General features: G+C 53.7%; 1 protein-coding gene across 1 annotated transcript; it reads right to left on the bottom strand.

Moving 5' to 3' along the window:
- Window positions 1–778: 778 nt before the first annotated feature.
- LOC104258197 (AN1-type zinc finger protein 5) lies at window positions 779–10829 on the bottom strand. Its single transcript, XM_059831727.1, has 7 exons — window positions 10796–10829; window positions 10006–10321; window positions 8712–8885; window positions 7148–7241; window positions 6307–6425; window positions 4517–4627; window positions 779–2830 (listed from the first exon to the last, which is right to left on the bottom strand). Exons 3-7 carry the CDS (start codon window positions 8860–8862, stop codon window positions 2682–2684), a joined length of 624 nt encoding a protein of 207 aa, XP_059687710.1. The 5' UTR covers window positions 8863–8885; window positions 10006–10321; window positions 10796–10829; the 3' UTR covers window positions 779–2681.
- Window positions 10830–11055: the final 226 nt, after the last annotated feature.

Raw genomic sequence — 11055 nt, 5'->3', positions numbered from 1 at the left:
CCCACCAGCACTAGGCACAGTTAGGTATTATCCATGGGGAAACTGAGGCACAGAGCCCCACAGCCGCCTCAGAAGAGCCCAGAGCTGAGCTGGCGCCGGCGTGTAACACATCCGTGCCCGTAAAGAACCATCCACAGCATCCAAGCAAACTAAACTGTATTAGTATTTACACTTACGAAGAGGAAGGAAACAAAAGGGAAAAGATAGGTGGTGGAGAAACAGGCGGCCGCGCCTTCTGCTGTGTGGACTTTCCTGTTGCATCCATGGGAGCTGCTTCCCCTCCCCAGGGGCTTGTGACCTTCGTGCGAACGCAAGGCAAGGGGTGGTTGCAATTTCTCACAGCTTCCCCCCTGAGAGCGATGGCTCATTCTCAACCAAAACCTCATCGGCGAAACCCAGCCTCGCCACGCACCACCAGCACCGTGCTTACAGCCCGGGTCCGTCCCCAGCACTAAAACGTGCCGCCACTCGCATGCTCCGGACATGACGCTGATATGGCCCAGAAGCAAAAACCTGAGGAAAAGGCTAGCAAGAACCAGCCTTGCCTCTGCTCTGCGCTGACGGGGGATTTGCATCATTTTTGGAGGTCCGAATCCTCCCAGAAACGCCATACGACAGTAGCTGCTGCAGGGCGCACACCACTTCGGCTGAAATCAGATAGTAAAAATGAAACCTTCGGAATGATCCCCCCACAATCACCGGGGCAGAATTGCCTAAACAGGGGAGGAAACCAGCACTTGGAAGGTGCTGCTGCAATTTCCCCTGACTGCTGGTTTGGCGCCTGCTGCTCTGCTCTCTGATGCCCTTATACGAGCCAACGCCGAGGGAAACACTTTCCAAAGTGTGGGATGGCTGGAAGCGGGGCAGAGGCTGCTGCTTTTCCTCCAGGACTCATCCAGGTTTCTCTGCTTGTGAGACCACCGGGAGCCCCACAGCTGCAGCTCCGCTCCCGGTGTTCCCAGGGAGGAGAGCCCTGCCGGGATGTTCTGGGGCGGGCGCAGACCCTGGGTGGTGGAGGTGACTTTCGGTGCACCCCAGGAGCCTCTGCCTGCCTTGCGCTGTGTACCTGAGCCCCCCGTTTTCCTTTCTAACAGCCTCAGAGTCCTCCACGTGTTTTACCTGGAGGGCTACAGAGCCCAGCATTTGGCTTTCCCTGGACACCAGAGCCCTCCACATGCATATGTGAGTGTGTGTGCAGCCCAGAGCCTTCCAGGTGCCCTCAGGTCACTCAAGTTCTCTGAGCATGTTCAGTGTTCCCCAAAGCTCTCCTTTTGCCTTCCCTTGCACACCAGGACCCACCCTGAGTCTTCCAGCACCCCCGAGAACTCTACGAGTCTTTCAGTGGGCCCAGAGCCCTGCAAGTGCCTCTCCCTGCTCCCCAGGGCTCGTCATGGGCTTTTCCAAAAGCCCCCACCTGCACTTCTGGGCACGCCAGGACCCTCCTTGTGACTTTTCACGTGCCCTGCGGCCCTCCCCGTGCCCCAGATCCCCCTGTCTGGCTTTCAGAGTGTCTCCTGGGGATCTGGCCCTGCCTCTCATCCCATGGGGACAAGCAGCGAGGTGGGAGAGCAGGGAGGGTCAGGTGGGCTTCCCAAGCCAACGTGCTCATAGGGGAGAAAGGCTCTCACCGAGTATCAGCGAAGCCCACGGGGGAGGAAGGGTTCCCACCATCCGCCTGCATGCAGGGACAGGGAAGGAAGCGGAGGTTTGGCGATCTGAGCTTTGCGCACCACCCTGATGAGAAAGAATCGTGTAAGGCAGAAGGCAGGGAGCAGAAGGGAGAGGAAAAGGGCAGGCGCCACCGTGTTACAGCAAACCTCGCTTGGGAAGCGGCCAGTGGTTATTCAGGGGGTGGTGAAGCACGGGAGGCTGGTGCAAGGGTGTCCCTCAGCCCAGCCACGTTCCTGGACGGAGCAAGCCCGGCAGGCCGGCTCCCTCCCTGTGGCAAGAGGCACGAGGCAGTGAGCGGTACTTCCCTAAAGGTCCTGACCTGCGGCTGGAGCGCATCTACGTCGCTTCAAGCCACAAAATAATTTTACTGTGCCAGTACTCTGCTGCTTAACTATCCCGGTGCTTCAACAACAGCATCTCAAAGGGAGCAGAGGGGTATTTGGGGCATTAAAACTACAGAATCCAATTATCTGCATCTGAGAACAAACACCTCTAGGGGAGCAGAAGGCAGCCTTGCTGCCGGGATTCCCCAGCTCCCGGTTTTACATCTGCCACAAAGAGACGGTGGGGCAGAGGGAACAGAGTCCAGCAGCTGCTCATGGGCTCCAGCTGTGCGTCCTGGGCGGTTCGTAGGACTCTGAGCTGCTGGCTGAAGGGAAAGGCTTCCCGGCAAAGCCCTGCTGCCCGCCCCATGCAAACCGCCCCGGCGGAAGACAAGTCCAAAGGTCTTAGCACTAGAGCGGCAGGGCAGGACAGTCCATTTTCCTTTGGGAAGCTGGTTGAGAACGGATCAGCTGAGCTGTGGCTGTCAGATGGGCAGGAAGGGAGAGAAGGAATGCCAACTGTCTGCCAAAGAGGTGCAAGGAGTCCCCATGTCCAGGTGCTGGTTCTTGTGTGCTGCTGGAGTCCCCGGTGCACCACCGACAGGGCTGGGAGGAAGAGGAGGAAGGCTGGGAGGAAGGGGAGGAGCACCAGGCCATCTGGCTGCAGTTCAAGCTGCTCAGCCCCCTTCACAACTTCTGAATCTTCTCAGCGATAACGATGGGGTTCTCCTTACGGATCTTCTCGGCAGCTTCTGCCTTGTAGTCGTAGGGGCAGGCGTGCATGTCGGAGTACCGGTGAATGGCACAGAACAAGTTCCCGCAGCGGCAGTCAAAGCCTGAAGGGAAGAAGAGCAGAGAGACAAAGCCCTGTTAGTCCCTGTCCAGCCGGACAGGAAGGCGGCAGGGCCCCCGCTCGTTCCTGCCAGGCCAGGAAACTCCATTAATGCAGCCCCAGCTGTCACGGCAGTGGGAAACGCTCCCAGAGCAGCTGCTCTCTGTGCTCCCCAGGGACAAGGGACATGCCGGCGACTGCGGAATGCCAGATTGCTAATCCAGACCAGGCTCCCCAGGCTGCGAGGAGGCAGCCTGAGCTGGAGCCGAGCCCTCTGAGCCAGCTTGGCTCCCCAGGCGTCACGCAGCAGCATCTGGACTGACCAGCAGTAAGCCAGCAAGCAGCAAAACCTTCACCTTGTTAGGATCACTTTCGAGCTATTTAGGCTTCAAAATTCGTAATTTAGTCATTTCACTTGGAGATAATGCTGTTCTGAAGTGTCACCATTATCACAGCACACTGGGAAACTGAGGCAGAGAGCAGGGAGGGGGTTTGCTGCAGGCCAGATCAGCTCCCCGTTGCGCTGGCAGTGACTCACACACACTCTTCCCTTTCACATCTTTCCAACTAAAGGCTGTAAAGACCACAAATCCCTTGCTACGAGGTGCCAGTTTACTCCTATTTGATAAAACTCATTTTATCCCAAATGCCCTGAATTCACAGGAGTTCTCCGGAAGTTGATTCCTAAAGGCGAGGAAACTTCTCACAGTTTGAAGCTCTTAAGGAAGCACTCATCCAGGAAAACAATCCTCCCTGCAGATCTGAAGGCTCAGCACAGAGTATCCTGCCCAGTCCCAGGTTTATAAACCCACATTTATTCTATGACAGCAAGGATCAAATCTCCAGGCAAGCTCAGGCTCCAGAGTGCCAGGCACTGGGCAAACCTTCCAGGCCAGACTCTGCCAAAGCAGCTTACAATGATGAAAACAGAAGTTTGCGTGCAGTCCCTGGCTCCTGAACGCACTGAAGAAGCTAGAGGCAAGTGCTCTGCCAGAACAGCGAGACCTGCACAGCTCTAGAGTTAAATTTTTCCAGGGAAACAACTAAATGCCAGAGTCAATTTAGGGGAATTATGTTTTTATTAACAAACCACAGCCAAGTTAATTGCTTCATGAATTGGTTTTCCAGGGGCAGTTTTCCCATTGATACCAGTCACCTGACACCATCTCAGCACCCCTCTCTCTTCAGCTTTACAGGCTGAACACCGAGAGCCATCCTACTCTTAGGATGAGTCTTGGAGTGGGATTTTCAGTTTGGGTCTAACTCAGTTCATGTCACTATTATGAAAGCTTTATCACTGACTTGACTAGGAGCAGAATTAGATCCACAGCAAGCACTGCCTTTGCTTCTACAGGCAGCTTTTGCCAAGCAGCAGAAATAACCCGAGAGGCACAGCTCCATCCAGTTCCGCAATCCTGCATCCAAGGGCTGGCAGGGAGCCTGACAGCGAGCGGCAGATTCCCCAGCTGCCTCAGACAGCGCTGTTCGCAGGTCGGAGCTCCCCTCCCACTCTCCTGCAGCACCACATCTTGCGGATGTAAAGTACTTTTTGGAGGGGTACCTCCAACCACTGACCCATGCCGACCCTCTGAACCCAGGCAGTATCATAGCGCAAGGAGGTCTGTTCGCAGGGCTATGAAACTAGACGAGTTAGGCCACAGGCAAGTTTTCCCCACAGCCAGGGTCTTACCAGTCAGCCCTATCTTCTTCCGGCAAGTGAAGCAGCGATTCTTCTTCTGTTTCGGCTTTTCCGAAGCTGTCTTGCCCTCAGCTATGTTCTGGGATATTTCAAGCAGGGTACCTGAAGCAGAGGCAAGAGTTTTGCTACCCTTCTTGATAAACCAAGCAACACATTCATTTTATTACAGGAGCTGCTTGAGGCCCTACTGATTCTGGGTCTCTGCCAGACCCCTCTGTGCGCACGTTGCCCTGGCTGACATACCCCGAACTGTGAGATTTGCCTTGTTCCACAGAGATCTACATCTCACACAGCCTCATGTTTTCTTTCTGTTTCAAATTACTTAAGTCCAAGGCTCAGAAACACCAAGGAGATATTATGGTTTAGCTAAGGCATAAGTAAGGTAACGTGATGCCATTTAGCTCCTGCTGAGAAAAGGTAATACTAAGTAGAACTACCTGGTGCTTGCCATAGGTTAAGCATGCGTCCAGATAGTCAGTACAGCTTAGCTGATGTACAGTAACTCAGCTGCACAGCTGAGCCTAGAGTTAATCTTCGCAGGAAAAAAAAAGTTAACCCCTTGTAAGTACTACTAATTATTTTTGCTGACTCTTATGTAAGTGTTCCTCATATGTAGGTCTCAGAATGCTTTACGCAGATAGTCATCACTGTCTCTAATCTACCAAAAGGAAAACTGAGCTCTGAAAGCCAGATTGTTAAAGGTCACTGACGCTTAGCGGGATTTCCTACAGTACCTAAGCAGGTTAGAGAAGTCAACAGGAGGGAGGAGCTCCAACTGCTAGCAGATACACACCTGCAGTGCACACTGCTCTGAAAATAAGGCTAAGGAGACAAACAGTCAGAGGCAGAGATAGCTTTGTGGATCTGACCCTAAACAGCTTTCTAAAAATCGTACAAACAGAAGAAACGGGCAGGCTCTTCCAAGCCTCTCTTTCATCAAATAGTCTCTCACCTGCCTGTTGTATATCATCTCCTGGGCTTGCAGGCCAGGGATTACCAAATCCAAAATGCACCGTCATGTGCAGTGACTGGAGCCTGTTTTTTTAGCAGCCAACAAGTCTTGGGGTATTTTTAGCTTTGAATGCAAGCAAACTGTCAGTTGAACTAAAAGAGGGTGTCTCCAGTGCAGTGTCACTTGGTTACAGCTCAGCTGCAACACAACAGCTCACCCTGTAACTCATCAACTGCAGGACGTACCCCGCTGGGCAACGACACCCGTGCTCCTCTATCACTTCAAGGTACCCACTGTGCAAACAAAGCGACAGCGTTAACGCTCCCCTCTGAGGAGCACGTATGCCTCCCATCACACAGGACAACAACCAGGCCAGCAGCTGCCCCGGAGCACCGCCCCAAACACGTCTCCTCTCTCCCAAGACTACACTGGATCCGTCTCCGTTCCTCCCTCAAGAGATGGCAGGGAACTGCAGCCAACAACAGCCGTGCAGCAGGCTGTGGGACGCTCCGGGCTTTCTGCCATTCACTAGGATAGGCGTCATGGAAGATTATCCTCCTGCCAGCGAGGGGAGGGCTGGCAGCTACTCAGCCCTCAGCCCACAAAGCAATCTCTATCGGCCTGCCCTCAGGCACAGCATTTTCTCTCCTCCCTCTTTCAGAAAGAGACAAACTGTTTTCTCCTTAGCTCTCCTGCTAGGTGTACCTTTACTGCCGGGAGGTAACAACTGTCCACTGGAGTTAGTGGCCAGTATTGTACCTGCTGCTCAAACCGACTTGTGAGATTGGCGTCATTCAGACTCATGCAAAGGCCAAACCAATCGGTCTACCTGATGAGGAAGATGCTGATGAGGCTTCTTCTGTCTTGATGAATTCTTCTGTCTCGCTGCTGTTTTCTTCTCTGGATATGCTCATGGCCGTCATCTGATGGGTCACAGGAGTCTGAGCACTGGGAGCATTTGCAACAAACAAACAAACAAACCATAGAGCAAACACAAGTATTTTCTTATGATTAACAGTTATGTGGGAGAGATCATCAGCCCATTAAGTTAATTTCACTACACTCAGAGGCAGCTCAGGAGTACAGCAGGCCAATTCCCCTTGAGATTTGGGATCAAAGTTCTTTATAGACACAAATGGAATGAATCTGTGATGATCTCAGTATCCTTTTCCACCCAGTTATATCTCAAAGCCAAGGCAACAGCCCATCCAAATAAGTCCAGGGACAGGGAAACAGAGTTATGAGTCAGGACTGTAATGTGATGGGAGAGCTCAGTGCAGTACTGTCTTCTTTCCTATCAAATGTGACCGAGGTCCCTAATCCTGCTGTCACAGCTTCCAGACTGGATCAACACCAGGTGCTTTCACTTAGGACTGAGTTGAAACCCAACAGTTTAACACAGCTAGTAACAGACAAGGTGCACTGGCTCCAAGAGAACCAGGATGCCACTTAGTTTACTACAGGTTTTAATTTACTACTGACCCTCTGGTACCTGACTCTACGCATCAGCCATCATTGTCAGGGACATCTCAATCTTCCAGATAAACCAGGGTCACAATGAACAATGTTTGATCCAGCCCGTTTTACAGATCCCCTTGGCCATACGAAGGATGAGAGCCCACCCCTTGTGTCCCAGGGCTGGTTTCCCCCCCCATAGACTATGCCCCTACCTGGCTTTCACATCCTCAGGCGTGGAGTCTCCCTCTGCACGCTGCCCTGCAACCGAATCTGAAGCCATGGGGCTGCTGTTGGGACCACTGGGTGCTACAAAACAAGAGCAGAGTCTTGGTAAACTCTTAAAAATGTCAGCAAGTTCCTCGGGTGCTTGTCAACCAAGGAGAAAGCAGGATGAGCACTTTCAGCCGGCTTTAACCTCCTGCTCCCTACCAGGAGCTGGGAGGGTGCACCCCTGTTGGGATCACTCCCAGATCCCCTATTCTTACACTCTCCCCTCCAAATTTGCGCATAGGTCTCTGTGGGGATAACACATCAGGGCTGGACAGACCTCACCGTGACCCAGTGCAGCTATTCTTACATTAGATCAGGAATGACTCCTTGTATCAGGATCATAACATCCCTCTGAAATTAGCTGCTCATCTTCCTGAGAACTGCAGGCCTCACTTACAGAGATCTGTTCAGCTCCTCAGGGTCCACGAACTCCCTTTTGAGGGATGAGGGTTTATTCGCAGGCGTTATGTGCTGAATGCCTTCCATTATCGTGTGTTTTTTAACACCTGGTAAAATCTGACTTCAGTCACCCATGACAACTCCGTCATTCTTTGATTCCCTTTCTTTTCCTCAACATTGCAAAGCAAACTCTACATCAGCATAAATATTCTCCTATCAGCATAAATGAAAGCGCTGCAGTTGCCAACACACCTTGAACCCAACGTTACTTTGCAGCTTCTCCAAGGTCTAAGAACCAGATCCTCATCTGCTGAAAGGAACTGGCTTCGATAGAAATGTTTTGGTTTATGTCAGCCAAGGATCTAAGTCAGGGTCTTTAGAAAAACCCTTTGTCAGGAAGAGCTGTGTTCCCAATATATATTTTGCGTGGGTAATTCAAGGAAAGCCATTATTACATTCAGCCACAAAACTGCAAAAGATCTCCAGAAGGTGTTTCTCACCGGTATTGCAAAGCCTGCACATGGGGCATCTGCACAAACTCTCAGCAGAAGAAAATCCTGCTAATGGTGGAAAGAGCAGCCTTTCTGTGCACCTAGCTGCCTCCCAGCTCAGTCATATGTCAGCTCTGTTTAGCTGCGAGAAACAAACCTTTTATTTCATTGCTTTTGATTGTCTGCCCTGTTAAGGTAAGAAAATTATGCAAACCCAAAAGGCCAAATTCTTCCCAAATAAAAAATCATTTCAGGGATCTGTTGCGATTCCCAGCAGTCAGCATGTAACTCGGGGAGCAGGTAATAGCTAAAAATCTGAGCCACTGTTAGCACAAGTGAAGTTTTGCAGTTTACTGGAAGGTGCTGACTGGGACAGGGCTTCACAAATGGCTGGGACTAGGAAGAAAACAGCTGGCCCACTTAGAGGGAACTGATGCGCTCAAAGGTTCGGGTCTTTGATTTAGAGGCGTGGGTCTACATGAAAAGGGAAAGACACGAGTTTTCCAGAAGGGAGTAAACCTGCTGGTAGCCAGTACCATGCTCTATTCCAGTTGCTTAACATAGTTTGCATCCAGACACCCATTTAAAATAGATTTCTCAGACAAAAATCCTCTACCTGGGGGACTTATCCGGTCACTGCTCTGCTGTCTCTGTAGAAACTCCTTATAGCAAACGGAGCACATCCCGTTGGTCCGGGGGCTGCCATAAAATCCACAGCCTGTGGTACACAAGAGAGGCACCTGCGTCTGGTTTGTCTCCTGAGCCATCCTCTCTCCTCCAAGGCGCCAAGCTACAAACAGGAATAAAAATGAGCCAGCTGTTAGGGCTGGAGCGCTCGTTCATTGTACGCCGCAGCTGATCAGGAAGGAGCACAAAGGATCCTGAGAGAGGCCGGTTCCTGCACGTGCACAACAACGCGACCCGCGTCCCTTGAGCATGGGATACCCAGGGATCATAAGCTGCCACAGGATCCGAGTCCTGAAGCCTTGAGCCATCCAGAGCTCAGCTGCCAGGAGCCTGCCCAGAGCCAGGCTGAAAAGCCGACAGGAACCGGCTCCTGGTACTCCCTCCTTGCACCATGAGGCTCCCTAAACTCCTGGTGAAAGACACAGACGGAAGACCTGAATGACCCGCTCTCCAATGGTAACAAGAAGTGCCATCGCAGCATGACTAATGTCTCCTGCAAACACCGGAAAAGGAACGCCACTCAAACGGACAGCGTCCAGCCTACTTAGTTACATTTTGCGCTTAGTGGCGTTTGATTTCATTTCAAGCCTGGTTTACTTTTTTAGTTCTCCATCAGGAAGATGATGCAAGCGATGCAAAAAGAACCACTGACCCTCAGTTTTGACATACTCATGTATTTCCTGACACATGCTGGCAGTTAAGGGGAACATTAGCATAGTTAGGCTGGAAATAAGAAAAAGGTTTCTTTCCAGACATGAGATGCGATTCTGGAACACCTTCCTGGGGGAAACAGCAGACACAGTGAAACCTACTATTAAAATTAATCTTAATTTCTCTCTGGATCACATGCAGTTGCCTCCAGCCCCAGGAACTGGCCCCTTCCAGCCACATGTGGTATAGGATTTACAGGTCCAAACTGCACTGCACCCCTTTAAACCAAAACCACAAGCAAAACCAAACACCAATTCAGATGTGTACGAACAACGTGGCCGGAGCCAGTCCAGCTTCGGCGGAGGACAAGGAGAGAGGATGCTTGCGGGACCGTGCCGGTGCAGGTGGCTCCAGCTCGGGCGCAAAGACATGGCATTGCTACCGGGAATCCCCAGCAGCGGCAGGTGCACAAAGTATCCACCACTTCACGGCTAACTCTGCCACTTTTTTTCACATTCCTACAAAACTTGGTCTGCCAAGGGAACAAAACAACAGGAACATAAAATAATTACCCTCCCCGGAGCTCCTGTGGGATGGAAGTGGATGAGGTCTGGTTTCTTCCTCCTTATACTCAGCTGGGTGATACAAATCTCCGCTCTGCACTTGGGGCTCCACCTGAAGAGCTCAGACCAGTGTTCCCATTACCAGATCAGGAGTCCTTCCCGGCCCAAACCGACCTCTCCTTGGCACCAGCAGCCAAGGGAACCTCCTCCGCACCAGACCCTCTGGGAGCGGACCTGGCAGGCTGAATCCCCGTGGAGGTAACCGGATGGTAACGACTGCCACGCAGGGACAAATTTTCAGAGTTGCTTCTGATTCTGAGCGTCCCTGGAGAGAGAAGGCGACGACTGCTGTGACTTCGGACAGAGTTCAGCTCTCCCTTAGCCAGCAGCCGTGGGGCGATGGGCAGCGGGAGCCGAGCGGCACGCTGCTTTACCGCAAAACCAGATGAAATGAAGGACCGCGGGGGAACCCGAACTGCTCCCTCTCCCGCGGCTCTGCCCCCGCACCCCGAGCCCGGGCAGGCCGGGGCGAGCCGGGCAACCCACCGCCCGGCCAGGGAAGGCCACAGACCACCCGCCCACCCCGTCACCCTCCGGCCGAGCCGCCCCTGCCCGGTCGGAGGCCGGCGTTGCCCCAGGAGGAACGTCCCCCCGTGCCTCCCCCCCTCGCGGCCGGGCCCCGCGCCCCGCGCCCCGCTCCCCGCCCGCGGTGGAAATCGAGGCCGAGGCTTTGCGGCCTGCGCGGCGGCGGCAGGCCCGGGCCGGGCCGGGCCGCTGGGCCGCGCCGGGCCCCACTCACCGGCGGCGGAGGCGGGCGGCCGCCGGGCCGGGCCGGCCGCCGGGAAGCTCAGGCGGGCGGCGGGCAGGGCGGGCTGCCGGGAAACATGGCGGGCGCTGCCGGCGGGACCGCGGCCCCCGAGCGCCCTCCCCCGGGGAGGGCCCACCGCGGCCCCCGAGCGCCCTCCCCCGGGGAGGGCCCGGGACGGGGGGGGACGGGACAGGGCCGCCGCCTGCAGCCGGGGCCGGAGAGGCTTGGCTATAGGGGCTGGGGTATAGGTG

Source organism: Gavia stellata, chromosome 32, assembly GCF_030936135.1.
Source record: "Gavia stellata isolate bGavSte3 chromosome 32, bGavSte3.hap2, whole genome shotgun sequence".
In the NCBI taxonomy this organism is placed as follows: domain Eukaryota; kingdom Metazoa; phylum Chordata; class Aves; order Gaviiformes; family Gaviidae; genus Gavia; species Gavia stellata.
This window is presented reverse-complemented; position numbering and strand designations above follow the sequence as displayed.

Coding starts and splice junctions, on each gene's coding strand:
- LOC104258197 (XM_059831727.1), bottom strand. CDS start 8,862: ATGGCTCAGGAGACAAACCAGACGCAGGTGCCTCTCTTGTGTACCACA. Junction 7,242..8,711: donor TGACCGGATAAGTCCCCCAG/GTAGAGGATTTT, acceptor CTTGTTTTGTAG/CACCCAGTGGTCCCAACAGC. Junction 2,831..4,516: donor GAAGAAGATAGGGCTGACTG/GTAAGACCCTGG, acceptor TCTTCCCTTCAG/GCTTTGACTGCCGCTGCGGG.